The sequence below is a fragment of the Cygnus olor genome, chromosome 6 (genome assembly GCF_009769625.2).
Source record: "Cygnus olor isolate bCygOlo1 chromosome 6, bCygOlo1.pri.v2, whole genome shotgun sequence".
Classification (NCBI taxonomy): domain Eukaryota; kingdom Metazoa; phylum Chordata; class Aves; order Anseriformes; family Anatidae; genus Cygnus; species Cygnus olor.
In genome coordinates this window covers 32,807,788-32,821,941 of record NC_049174.1, presented here as the reverse complement: position 1 = coordinate 32,821,941, position 14,154 = coordinate 32,807,788, and the positions used below count along the sequence as shown (strand labels likewise).

The following is a 14,154-nucleotide window of genomic DNA, read 5'->3' as shown; positions in this document are numbered from 1 at the left end:
AAGGGCAATTTCAGATCAAAATGCCGTAGATTTAGTTGCCTGTTAAATCTTGGCCAACTGCAGAAAAATGGAAGAATGCAAACATGGAAGCTTTAAAAAAAAGAGTCAATCCAATCAATTTGTAAATCATGTAATGCTCTTTATATCTTCATTTTTCACACAGCAGTTTGAGATTAGGCTTGTGAGCAAAAGTTGAAGTGACTGATTTTTGGTTAACCAGAGCTCTCAATTAATAGAGTGCCTTATCTCTTCAAAACAATTTTCTTTTGGAGCCAACATGTACAGAATGTGCTTAATTACTTAATATCTGAGGAACTCTTCCCATCTGTTAAGAAGTTTGTTTGTCCCTGTCTTTGGGTAAGATGTCGTAGGCTTCCACGGGATAATAAAGCAGACAAATTCAAAACCCAAATGAGCTCCCTCAGACGTACTCAGGAAGCTGCTGTTGATCTGAGTGAATCTCGTAGTTGGCTGTGAAATAATTTGGGGGCAAAGCTTGTTTAACCTGGTGGAGAGAAGCTGTAGAGGGTCTGTATACTCAGTTAGCCGTGTGATTCAAGGTCCTTAAAATCCCAGCTGCCTCCAGTGAGTGCATTTTATAAATCATTATTAGTGATGAATGCAATGCAACAAGATTTGGAGGGATGTGGGTGACAGGTAGGAGAAACCTGCCATGAACCATATGACGATAGCCACGTGCAGCTCCAGAACAGAGTCGGGGTGGCTGACGGGACTCTGCAGGGACAGGAGCCTTGGCAATTCCCACAGTTTGTAGTGAGGGGAAGGAGGGCAGTGGGATTTGCACCGAGCCCCTGCTGTGTGCCAGGCATGGTGCAAGCACTGCCCCAAGACAGCCCCCTTGGGTCTGCACTATGGCTGATTTGGCCACCAGAAAGTTTTGAGAGTTAAGCAGTCAGGCAGATTGGGCACTTGGTTATGGTGTGTGTGTTGGGGCAGAAGTTCTCTAGGAACTGAGAAGCAAACTTCTGTCACGTTGAGCCATAATCCAGCAGTCTATAACCACGATGTAACTCCTGCTGACTTCAGACGGGATTTTGCCTCAGGAAGGATGGCAAAGATCAGGCATGGGGTTTAGAATTGCATTTTAGTTTCCAGCATAAACAATTTTCAAAATCTGAAAAAGAGCTGTTTACTGTATTTGAAGTGTTTCCTTTAATTTTTTTAAACTATCTTTCCCTTGGAGGCATAAAACTAATATAATATATTGCATGTAAAATACTCTTAGCGGGATAATTCAAGACTTCATGAAATAAGCAACAGTGATTAACCTTCTAGACCTGGTAATGCTTTTGGTATATGTGATTCCAGAGGCCCCCTATTTTCAGTAGAAAACCTATAATTTGTAGGTTGTCACTGTCCTGAAGTAATTTATGGTGGAAGAACAGTTGTCATAACAAGTGAACTGCTGCAAGACCTCACTGCCTGACAAATGACACTCAGATTCAAAGACCATTACAATTCCTTTTATTTACTGTTCAATAACTTTTGCTTACATACTTCTTGGACTCAAGGAACTGCACAGAATAACGGGAATTGAGCTTCCTCTGTCCTAGCAGCTCTCAGCAGCTTGGAGACGATAACATGCCTTTGGGAGAGGGCAGCATGGGGCTGCAGCGGAGCAGGGAAGCAGTGGGGCCCTGGAAAAGCCCCAGGCTTGGGCTTCTGGCCTTGGTGTTGCACCCACCTGGTGGTTTCATCTCCTAGGGGTCAGGCACTCCGGGTGCCTTTTACTGCGGGCTTGTGAGATTCCTCACGTGGCACTGCTAAGCAGAGTGTGATTTTGGATAATTGGTTGTGAGGCTGAGTGCTGTAACCCATTACGAGCTGACAGGTAGCTCCCCAGGGGTGCAGTCTCTCCCCAAGGTAAATATCAGACTGTTTTCCTGCTCTTCCCCGAGGGGTCATTTCCACAATTATCCTGCAACTACTGCTGAGGCAGAGTGCGCCTGTAGAGACAATTGCTTTGAAGCAGCTGATGTATGGAAACTTGCCTGTGTCTCAGAGCTCAGAGCCGGTAATTTTAATATGAAACACAGCAGTCATTAATTAACATTAATGAACTCAGCTGTGAGCAGTGTGGAAGCAGTATGGGTCCAGGAGATGGAGTATCTGAATGCAGGCAAGGCTGTGGACCAAGTAACTCAGGTAGGCTGTATTCCTGGGGCACGGAGCACGGAGCCTGCGCCACAGGCCGGTCTCAGGGCACGTTCTTAGGAAAGATTCAGAGAGAAATTTTGGAGGGGGATTTCGGGCAGAGCAAGCCTTTGGCTTTAGCCTTTCAGTGAGCTAACGCTTTCATTTGGGAAGGGCAGGGGTGACGGCAGTTGCTGCCATTAGCGCGGTGCTGTCTCGCATGGAGCATTATTTGTACACGCTGTGGGGTAGGCGGAAAGCAGCCTGCAGGAAGAGCCGTGCTGCCTCTCCTGCCTCTGCAAACCGCACGAAACATCACCAAACCTTTCTGCAGGGGGCACCTAGTTTAGTACCGTGCCAGTGCTCCTTCCTTACTTCAAAAAAAATACATTTAATTTGGGTTTTGTGATACAGAAGGGTCATGAGGGTAAGAAGCAGTGGCATTACACCAACCCACAGCCACTTCTAGGATGCGCAGAGTCAGAGGGCCAGAGGCGTTTGTCCGTGGCACCGCGTGGCTGCAGGACAGCGCATGGTGCCGTCAGGTTTGGCCTGTCCTGCCTGCTTTCCGTCTGGCGCCTGTTTGATCGCTGTGTGAGAAAGCTCTGCGTAGACTTCACTATTGCCTTCCCTGCAGGAATCCTGTGGAGAATATGCTATTTATGACTTGCTTCCCTGTGCGGGGGGCCATCAGTTAGTATTTGCGGTACCTGCAGCCAGCTGCTGCGTTTCACATGCGGTCCCTGGAAGCCGAGGCAGGGGAGGCTTGTGCTCGCCCTCACCCACCAGCACAGGAACCGCTGTGGCAAGGCCTGCTCGGACACAGAAACAGCATCAAACAATCAACACTAAGCACGTGCTGTAGAACCTAGTTAAGCTGTGATATCTTTGCTCAAGAATGGATTTGCACATCTGTGTAAATAACACGGTGAGCGATGATGGAATGTGGTTTTTATGAGGAGATCTTTTATAAAGCTAAGGCTAAAAGATCAGGCTTGCTGTACTGTGTGCGATACCAGTGTGTCTGCTCCACAACAGTCCCTGTAGAAATGTATTTTTTCATATGTCCTGGAGTTGTATTTTTCATGACTGGATTATTGGAAGTAGATATGTACCAGAAGATACTCTAAAGAAGAGAATAAGTGAAAGTCTTGCATTTCAAGACTAGTGTTCATCACCAAAAATATATGAGTTGACTCTGAGATCCTGTTTTTTCCTTGTGGTTGTATGGAAATCTGATACCTCATACATAAGATTGCATGAGCGTGTATTTATAAATTGTTTGAATGAGGAGAACCAAATAAATTTAGACTGTGAATACCTGACATTTGCTCAAGTTTCTCATCAGTAAATATTAATGATTAGTCATTACCAGAAGGCACATCTGCTCTGCTGCCAGTCAAGCTACTGGAAGCACAAGCAGCAGTGAGCCTAGCTGTGGTGTGGCTCTTTTGCTTGTGGCCTTCAGTTCTTTAATGTGCATTTTAGAAATTTTCTTAGTCATGTTACTTCTGACTCATCAAAGGTATTTTACCTTTCTGTAAAGGAAAAGAATATGATCTCTTCATGTGTACAGTGTGTATGAATTTGATGGAGACTGTGCACGTGTCTCCATTATTAAAATTAACAGCTTTCAAAATAGATGAAGTGTTTATTTCAAAAGATCATAAAAACTAGAAACTGTTTTAGTCGGTCCTCTTTTTTTCTTTTTTTTTTTGACTCATTAAATACAAATGTTTTTACCAAACTTTAAGTGCCCGACTTTGGGGACTTTGGACCTTTAGGACACAGAACAATACCAGGAAAAGCGTTCATTCTTGTGAGATTTTATTAACAGTGAACAATGCCGGGTTAGGAAAAATACAAGAAAAACTATTCCATAGTTACATAGAAGAGTCCTTGTGATAGATCAAGTGTTGTGTTAGCAGACATCTAGATTAAATACCTTGAGTGAACCAAATATACACAGAAATACATCATGTTTTAATAACTTCAATTAATAATTACCTAGAAAAAGTTCGATATTTTATTTATTCGATCCTTTTATATGCGTACATGTTACAGGGTTGCTTCATTAGTTTGTACTTCTGCATCCAAGTACTTTAAATCTACTCTATTTTCCATTAGTTCAGTGGCCTGTAACCTACACAAAAGAAATTGTGCCACTTTGGCAATTTAGCTGTGAAGGTTAAAGTGGGATGATGGTGCCTTTTATGTGTACATGGCTTTCACTTAGGGTGGGCCCTAGGCTCTGATTTACCATGTGTCCCGCTGCGAATTTAAGTGATGCAAAGTGATTATCGTGGGCTCTTCCCGGTGTCTGTCTATTCCACACCTGCACCCTTTTGTTAAAAACCACCATGTTAACTGAATGTGAGGTCCCCACTGAATAGGTTTCCACCCTCTGGTAATCCTTCTGCATTAGATTGATTTATGAATGTATCAGATTCTTTGTTAGCATGTAAACCACTAATTAATTTAAAGCTCTCTGTGGAAAAATTAAAGCCCTGGTTAAGGCTTTCAACAGGCTCAGATGGTGCTAATAATGGAAAAACAAGTTATATTAATGAGTTCTGATGCGATCAGCACAATTCTTGCTTTACAAACAGTTTTTGCTATAAAATACTAGAGACTGCAAGTCTTAAAATAAAGAGTGGAAGAAGTGAAAGGGAAAGGCAGGAAAAGTCTCCCTGCAGTAAGATACCCCATTATTACTAGGAACGGAGTCACTTTTGCTTGTTACAACTTTTTTAAATGTAATTTTTTAGATATACATAACAGCCTCTTGCAAAACCGCTGGGATTGAAATGCAAACCAATCTTTTTCCCAGATTGAAGCTGAACTTCTAATGTAATCAGCTGTGATAAGATCTCTCTCTTGCTCCCTCTTCTCATCATGGGCTGCTGAACTGGAGCATTCACATGGATGTGCTAGAGTGCAGAAAAGGTCTTGATTGAAATCTTATTAAAATCAGTAGAGACTCTGACCGTATTCTCTACTTTTCCGAGCTCCAGGTTGTTTTGTGTGTAATTTCAGTTGTTTCCTCTTTCACTTTAACGTAGGTATAAGGTTTTGGTGAGAAGAAAGAGGAGATCAGAGCCCTGCCTGACGATGCTGTGTTGAGCTGAAGTGAAATGAAGTTGGAAATAGAAAGCTAAATCTCCGTCTTTTTTTGCACGAAGATGGAAATGCGCATTTATAGAGGCAGGCCAAGATTATAGGAAGTTGCCCTTTTTCTGCACCTGTTTCCCCTCCAGAAAGCTGCGTGTACCTCTCTTGGCTCCCAGCGCTGGTCAGGCACCCTGTCTTGTGCCATGTTCCCGCTGTGCGCTCAGTGCCGAAGCTGATACTCACGCTGCCTCACTAATCATCAAGCAGGGAGCCTTCTTAAAAGGAGCACAGGCAGCATTTCCAGAGGCCCGGCCCCTCACATCTGCACCAGGCACCTTGCCCTTACGCCCGAGAGGGAATCATGAGGTTGTGCGTGAGCTCCAGCCTGATGGATGGCAGCGCGATGCGATGCCGCGGCTGGGGGGCACTTGCTGTCATCGGCGTGATGGGTCTGCACCATGGCCAGGGGCAGCCGGGAGAGCTGCAGAAGCACCCGGGTCATGCAAAAATAGATGATATTTAGTAATAAATGAAGTGTTAAAGATGAGGTACAAAAGGCTAAATTATCTTTCCCAACTTCTGGGTCCTTACATCTATGAAATCATCTGTCTGTGCTCTAATTAGAAAGTAGCAGAGAGAGAGAGAGGCAAAGCTGCTGTTGTAAAATGTCTCTTTGAATATTCAACATCCTAAGCCAGAAAGGAGCAGTCTGACCGTCGTGCCTTCTCCGTGAAGCTGTGTATTTATACAACCAGCCATGCTGTCTAGCTCCTTTTTCTTAGAAACTTTGTCATACAGACGTCAGAGAAACTAGGTGGCATTAGTAGTAGTTAACATCAATAATGGCTATTGAAATTCTCTGCAAACCTGCTTTAATGCTCCTGGACCTCATTAATTGTCCATACCTCATTAGGCCAAATGTCCTCATCCACAACTTAGCAGTTTCATCTTCAGTTGTTTTAGAATTTGTAATCCAGGAAAGTATTTTAGTTCTTTTTAGATCCTTACACATCCTAAGTGTGTGCGTGCATGTATGTATGTGTGTGTATATATATATTTTACTTTCAGTCTTGTCGTTTAAAACGTAATAGAAATCGTGTGAGCATATACAGGGATAAAAAGATGCTAGACAATTCCCCCTGCCCCAGTTAGTGGCCTTTCTGAATCTGGCTTTCAACCAGGAGAGGGAGCTACGTTCACTTAAAATAACACCTATGTCCAAAGCCCTGTTAACAAACAAACCATCTGTTCAAGCGCAGATATGCGACTTACTGTAAAAGCAGAATACAAACCCAGTCATTTTTGGTTCGCTGGAATTTATGGGTTTTTGTTTGTTTTGTTTCTGAGTTGGAAAATATTAGGTACGGTATTTGAAAACAAGCTGAGCTTTGTAGGGACTCTTGGTATTTGGCACTGTAGAGGCAGTGATACGCTGTCCTCAGTTTTGGTATTCTCTTGCTGCTCTTGTCTGGGATGCTGCTGTAGGTGCCAGCACTGAGGAAGACCATTGTTAAATCCAAAGGACCAGAAATAAATTTTGCCTCTCCTGCTGGAATCTACCAAAAGTGGTGTGTCTCTCCAACAAGTCTCTGGAAGCATTTAGTCAACATAAAAAAAGAGAGAAATAGCATTATATAAGAATCATTGAACAGAGAATATATACATATACAAAATGCATTTATATAAGGTCTGGAAGAGGCAATCTGTAGAAAGTATGTCATAAACTAAATTGCCCTCAAGTGGGAATTGCCATTTATACATTAGATAACAAAGGCAGGGGATGTTGAAGGCAGCACAGAAAAAGCACGTGCAGTCTCATAGTATCTGTGGATATATTTGCTATCAGAGAGGCAGTTGGCTTCAACGTGAAGCAAATCCCACTTTATGACTCAAAACAGCTGTACCCCGCTCTAGGCAATACCTCACTGCCTAACAGGAGTGATGCGCACATGCACTAATAACAGTGAATTGCAGCCATTTTCATATCAAAGGTTAAGCTCTGCAATCCTGAACTCCTCCAGGCAATGGCATGAGTTGACTCTGGGAAGCTGCACACTCACTGGATTAATATTCTTGCAAGGATGACCTGAATAGAGCCGTCGTTCTGCAGCCTGAACAGGCAGAGCGTTTACGGTCAGCTTTTCTCTAATGCCGGAAAGCAATCTCGGCTAGCGCTGAATTAGTCGCAGCGTCTGAGGGTCTGAAGAGGAAAGGTGAATGGATAAAGTGGGCCAACAGTTGGAATTTCCTGCAAACTGGGAAGGTAAATTTATACAGATTAATGGGAGCAAAACCCCTGTGATATACTTGGTGTTGTTTTTTTTTTGTTTGTTTGTTTTAAATAAACCTCTTTGTTAGTATTTTTAGGTTTTGTTCTCAAGTCTTGTAGGCCCTCTTGTGAGACCAAAGAAGAACTGTTGTCTTACTGGTTTCAGTCCATTGATGCAGCTCTGGTCACAATATCCCTCTGAAAAATTCCAACTTTTTCCCGTTACAGCATCTGTATCAATTCTTCCAGTGGTTCTCTGGGTTGTTGCATTGCAGTTGCCCTCGTGGCAATTGGAGCTGGTTACTGATTTGTTGCATAGAACATGGCTAAAACAAGGCAGAGAGGGTGCGGCCATGCAGCAATACTGATTCCCTAAATTTGCCTCTGTCTAATCAAGCCAACCAATGTCAGTGAGCATTTTCACTGCTGGAGAGATGGAGAAAGTAAGGTTTTAATTTCTTCATTGTTGTTATCATAGAAATGTGAACTTAAATATATCTTCTTTATTTTTTTTTTTGGTATGTGGCACTAGGTAATACACAAACCAAGGCGCTTTTTTGTCTGGGTCCAGCAGAATGACCTTATTTTTCAAATGTGGAAGAAAAGGTTATCAGGAGAGAGAGAAACAAAGTTTCTGCATGAGGAAGGACAAAGTTTATGTACCAAGAGTATTGCTCAGTTGTGATTCCATTAAATGCCCATTTATTTAAATGAATGCAGTGCTCTTGGAGCTTGTACCATTAAGTTGGTGCTGACCCTTAGAATGAGTCAGCTCAAACACTGCTTTAGATTGCATCATATTAGAGTAAAACTTTACTGCACCAGCTCTGTTCAGCATCTCGTGCAATGGAGTCCTGTTCCATACTTGAGTTCTGCAGCACCAAGGTAACATCAAAATGTATCAGTGTCTTGTCCAGTTCCTAGAACATATATAGACAGAAAATAGTCTATTGGAGATGAGTGAAACAGAGATAGGAGAAACTGGAAAAAACTATTTGCTTGTTTCAGAGCACGGAGCACTTTTGGAGTAGATGTGAAAACTAGTCACAGCAGCCAGAGCAAGACTTGAACTTGTGACTGTTCTTTATGCCATTAAGCAAAGGTTTGCTTTGTTGTTTTTGTTTGTTTGTTGCTTTTTCCTCTTGGCATTTCATAATCACCTTACTCTCTGCAACTTTGGTTCAAGGTTTAAAAGAAATATTAAAATAGAATGAGGAAATTGTATATTAAGCTTACATAGCTTTGCATAGATCCGTATGGCTTGAGCTATCAACTATGATTCTTCCTCTCTTTTCCGCCCTACTTCAGTCTCATAATCTTTAATTCAGTTTTTGCTTTGTCAGGAATTTGCTTTTACATACTTTATGTTTGTTTTGGCTCTATGCTCATTGCATTGTGATAAAGCATCTTTTGATATTCTATGGGATCTTTCATAACGAAGATCTCATGACATAGTTTTCCAAGTCTGGAATTGGTGATCAGACTTGCTTAAATGTCCTGCGAGAGGAGACTGTCTAGACTGTGGGAATGACTGTGATGTTTGGACTGTGTTATTTTCATACCACTTGGCATGATGCACTCTGCAGTTATTCTGGAAACTAATACAAATAAAAGTACCAGGCCTGATACAGGGCCTTACCTGGCTGTGAAGCGGCTTTCACTCATTCTCCAAACTGTGCTGATAAGTCGCGCTTTCTTTCCAATAACTGCTGTGGACTTCAGATAACCAGGTGGATAAAATCCCTACTCACTGTTCTCATTAAAGGTCATATTCTTCTTTAGCTTTAGCATTGTACAAGGCAGAATACTACCTCCGCCACCTAATTCTTTTATAATCTTGGAAAATGCTTAATGTCTGATCCAAATAGCTTATTTGTCAAACTGCCTCTATTCTGACTCTTCTGCTGGCTGTGTGATTGCCAGCGTAGGTAGTGAACTTGTTGGGGAAGAGGCAGGATCTTACTACGCTTGTAAGTAGTGCTGAGAGCCGTTTGGAGCCCGGCGGTACTGATGTGCTGTGGATAATCACAGCCCAGCCACTTGGGATGAATACCGAGAGGGAATTTGGCTCAGTATGCGCAGGCCGTGCAGCAGGCATTTTGTAATTACATCTTTACACTGCAGATTTGTGATTGGCATCCATGGTGACACTGCTTATTTAGAAATGATTTCCGAGTGCCAGAGAAAAATTGTTATCTCTTGGGAACATCCTGTTTCTGGTAGTATCCATTAACAAGCGCCCTGGAGCACTGACTGGCAGAGTTTTCCAGTCAAAAAACTTTCCCCATGGCTGTCGCTGGAGGAGCAGGTCAGGATTCACAGGCCGTTGTTGGAAATCTTGTGCTACGTACAATTGCCCAACAGATGTTGCTGAGGTGATGTTACCCCCTCAGATGGAAAACTTGTGATGCGGGAGATACTGTACGAAAAGATGTGCCTTAAATCAGAAGCTGAAAAGTATTTTCATGCTAAAACTGGCTTTTCAGAGTTGTTGTTTGCATTCAGCAGCTGTATGTTACATCAGCTGGTAAGGGAAGCCAGCTCACAAACTGGAACAAGTAGGAAGAGGTGAATGAAAGTTAGGGTGTGAAGGAGGAGTGTAAAACGCATTACAGAAGGAAGAGCTTTATATGGGACATAAACAGGTTTGCAGAAATATCCGTGTGAGCCCTGAGGAAGCAAGAACATCAAGTTTCTGGAAATTTAATGCAAATGGGATGAAGAAACTTCTCTCAGCTTTGTTCTTCCCATGTAGCTCTTGACTTGGTTCTGGATGCCAGGGCAGGGGCAGAGCCCCCAGTACTAGCTGGGATTCATCCCCCTGTCCCCACAACAGCTGAATAATTGACCAAAACTCTTGTGCACCCTTGTTCCAGTGAGCCCAGCTCTGTTTGACTTTGCCTCTGTGGTCAGTGCAGCTGAGTTCTTTCTTTTCAGCCCTATTTAGATAAAGATTGTTCATATTTCACCTGTATGGAAATTGATATCAAGCCTGATGCCTTGAGTGAGTTATAGGAAGTTGTTTGCTGTAGTAATATATTCCAGCAGTCCACAGAAGCATTAGTGAACAGCAAATTTCCTGTTTTGGAGATAAACAGCAAAATTTCTTTCTCGCCACAGCTTAAGCACTACATAATTACAAGTAGTTTGCTCCTGATGCTTCTTACACCCAGTGGACAGACAGACCGGGTGTGGCTGTGAACCAGGCAATCTCGAAAGCATTGCTGAGCACTCGTGATTCGGGGGTGGTCGCTCTGTTGCTTTTACAAGCATCTGTAAGGGAACCTTGTGTGGAAGCGACGGGAAGCCTTGGTGTGCTGGCCAAAACGTACCAAAAATTTAGCACGATTCCCCTGACTCCTATTCTAGTGCTCTACACAATAGAAAATGCACGTGGAAGGTCTCGACTGGAAAGAACACAGCATGTTAATTATGTGGTTAAGTGTTTTATTGTTCAGGGACAGATCTTCTCTCAGCCTAATAGCTGCACCTCCTTCTCTATGATATTTTCAACCAGTGTGAAGGTGGAAGAGGCAGCAGAGAAGAAAGTTGCACTCTTTGGTTTCAGTAGTTGGCACTTTCTGTAAAGAAAGAAACATATTTTCTATTTTTCTTCAAGAAAATCAAGCAGCTGTAATTGTCAACATTTGCTGTTAGGTTGGAAAATAGCAGACTTCTTAGTCGTGTCTTAAATGAGAGATGAGTACATGACTAAGTGCAATTAACAAATTAGGATAAACTGTGGTTAGATGCAATAAAAGTTATATCCTATGTAAATAGATAAACGTGGAAATGAAAACCAGAGAGCTCGATGTCAGAGGCTTTGTACCTGTTTTTGATCTTCTCCTGTAGAAGTATACCTAGCCCACCTGTTCTAGTAAGGAAAGGAGACTAAAGGGGTAGAGCCTGGCTGGTGCTTAGAGTTGAGCTGAAATTGGTCTGTAGAAACTCGAATAGACATTGAAGTGAACCTATTACTGAAAAGGGACTCTGCAAAATGCTATCAGGTTGTGATACAGTCTTCCAATTACTCCGGTTGGACCAGTGAACAAATGTAAAACACGATGTAAATTTTTTTTCTCTTTTTTTTTTTTTTTTTTCTTTCAAGTTCTTCCATCTACCAGGCTTGCAAACTCAGTCTGGCCTCTGCAAGTGATGTCAGTTCTTCTGGATGAGTGCATCATCAGCCCTCATAAAGATTTTGCAGTGGCAGCTCTGTTAAAAATACCATTTAAGATGTGCCAGCCAACAAAAAACGCACCATATTTCCCCACTGCTTACAGCGGTGCCTGCAGTGCTTAAGGAGTGAAAATGATAGAGGTCCATTCGTCAGAAAACTAAAGCAATAGGCCTCTGGAATACGTGCATGAAACAGCTGAGTAAATAAGGTGCCTTTTTTTGCAGTTACTTACCAGCCATAAATGGACTCTTCAAGTGAACACAGAAAAAATTGTAATAAGATCTGACATGTTCATGAGCAATGCTGTAAAGAGCCTGGGAAATAGAAATGCTAGATGGAAAGGTAGCTAGCAGCAAAACAGTGATGCCGGAGGTGTTGAGTGTGTCAGCTGAGAAAGGCAAAAAGAAGTGTGTGTGGAAGCTAAAATATCAGCATATCTCAGATGCGTGGGGGCATGGTGGCACTGCAGATGTTTCTGAACCACTTCTGACAATCATCGTGATCAGTTCTGTATCTCCTGTCCTCATTCTTGTTTAGCCTGGCATCTATTTCAGGTAACGTCTTGATATCCTATTTATTAGCAGAAAATACGAATACATTCATAAGAAGTCCAGACAGTGACGAAATGTTCGCTGTCCCTAGCATCGGGGCAGGAAATGCGTGCTACTCCTAGCTTCTGAGTAAATACCAGAGGTCCCTGGAGTGGTGAAGCACAGTTCCACTGGCCTATCCTGTTACACCAAATAAAACTCTTAGAAGTTATTACTTATTTTTTTTAATGCTTTTCCTGTGTGTGCTCTGCTGCCTACCTCCTATCTCTCTAAGACAGATCCAAGTGCGAAATGCTTGGTTCAGCCACGTGCCCATTTGTTCTGTGAGCACTCAGCCATTTAGAAAAGAAGTCGTTCATATCATCTAACGAACACGTTGGTCATTTACGGGGGGAAAAAAACATTTGCTTTGGGCATAGGTTCACGTTCATTTCAGATAAGCAGAAGTAATTTACGCTGTGACAGTAACCCCCAGCAGGGGGATGCTGACCACGGCAGAGGTGGCGAGGGTCACGGCAGTGCTCCATCGCCTGCCTCTGCGCCCAGGGGACTTCAAAGCTCGTTTGGCGGTGGGCTGGCTGCCACGGAGGTGTCAGTCCGTCACAGTTCACGTTCTGAGCAATACACTGTTATACCTCTATTAGCACTTCCAAGAGTGAATTATAAGTGTAAGGATTTTTATATTTGGGCTGGTATCCATAGCTGCTGGGAACGGCAGCCACCGTTACCTGCGGTTTGACCTAGCCCAGAGAGGTGCTGCTCTGGGTCGTGCCTGCAGTGGTGAAGTGTAAGCCACACGGTGCTCGTTAAGTGATGAAGACATCGTGCACAGCTATGTGGATTGTACTGTAATTAATCTTGGGGATTAATCAGCTTGGAGAAGTTGATTGGTTTCTGATGGCCGATAAGTCCTGGTGCTAATCACAAGTTAATGAAAATAGCAATGAACAAAATAGCACAGTACTGTAATAAGGTTCTCCTTTGTTCTTTATGGGACTTTATTTTTTATTTATATGAAATAACAATAGTGCTTAGGCTGGAACTTCATCTAAACTGACAGCAATTATCTACTACTTAACTATAAAACACAACTGCGCCATATCAAAAATTAAATGTAATCTGAGCATGTGCAACTGTGGAAACAACCCTTTGTCATACGGCCCGGACCCGTAGTGTTCAGTGGTAGTTCTGCCCCCGTCAGGTCCTGTGAGGAAAGGTACCTTCTTCCACCAGGACAAGGAACGTCGGAAGGCCATGGTACTCTTGTTTTTTGTTCCTGTCTTGCTCTTTACTCTTCTGCTTTGTTTGCCCTTTGCCCAGCACAGCAGCAGTAGAAAGCAAGTGTAAAGCAGAGACCCGTCTGCTGCTGGCAGCTCCAGCCCCAAGCAATACCAACCCCACAATGAGTCTTCCTTCAGGTTCTGCTGGCCTTCTCAGGGACGTGGTCAACGAGAACAGTGAAAATGGCTGGTATTCATTCTTCAGTTCCTTCCTCTGCCTCCAGAAGGGACGGGTAACTCTCTGCAGCCATGTTTTTGAGCAGCAGAGGAAAATATGGAAGAAGAGTTCATGTTTGTCTCTGTTGGTTGTAGAACGGTAACAGTAAAGAAACATCAACGTTTTAATTAAATGTTTTGCTGGCCTACTGGCTTTCTTGCCAAAGCACTCTTCTCTAAGTGAGAGATTTCTTTATTTACAAACTTCCATTACTTTTTTTTTTTTTCCCAGATAGTTGTTTTGAAAGCATTGCTGTAGGGCACAAAACAAAGAACGTGTAAAGCGCTTGAGAGAACTTTGGTCAGTGTTGTGCCTGCACTGCAAGTTAAAACAGCATAAAAACCAAAAAATCCCATGTCTGTGCTTAGTTAGACGTCTTAATATAATCATGT

At 42.8% G+C, this 14,154-nt stretch overlaps 1 protein-coding gene across 13 annotated transcripts in view; it reads left to right on the top strand.

The window, feature by feature from the left end:
- The window catches only part of NCKAP5 (NCK associated protein 5), a 436,628-nt gene that overhangs the window by 226,263 nt on the left and 196,211 nt on the right, over positions 1 to 14,154 (top strand). Inside the window, exon 1 of one of the 13 annotated variants that reach the window (XM_040560991.1) lies at positions 1,316 to 3,082. The exons of the other annotated variants lie outside the window; for them this stretch is intronic. Within the exon in view, the coding sequence (XP_040416925.1) occupies positions 3,053 to 3,082 (30 nt within the window). The 5' untranslated portion in view covers positions 1,316 to 3,052. Of the gene's footprint in view, positions 1 to 1,315; positions 3,083 to 14,154 lie in introns of those variants that run through there. 13 annotated transcript variants of the gene reach the window in all.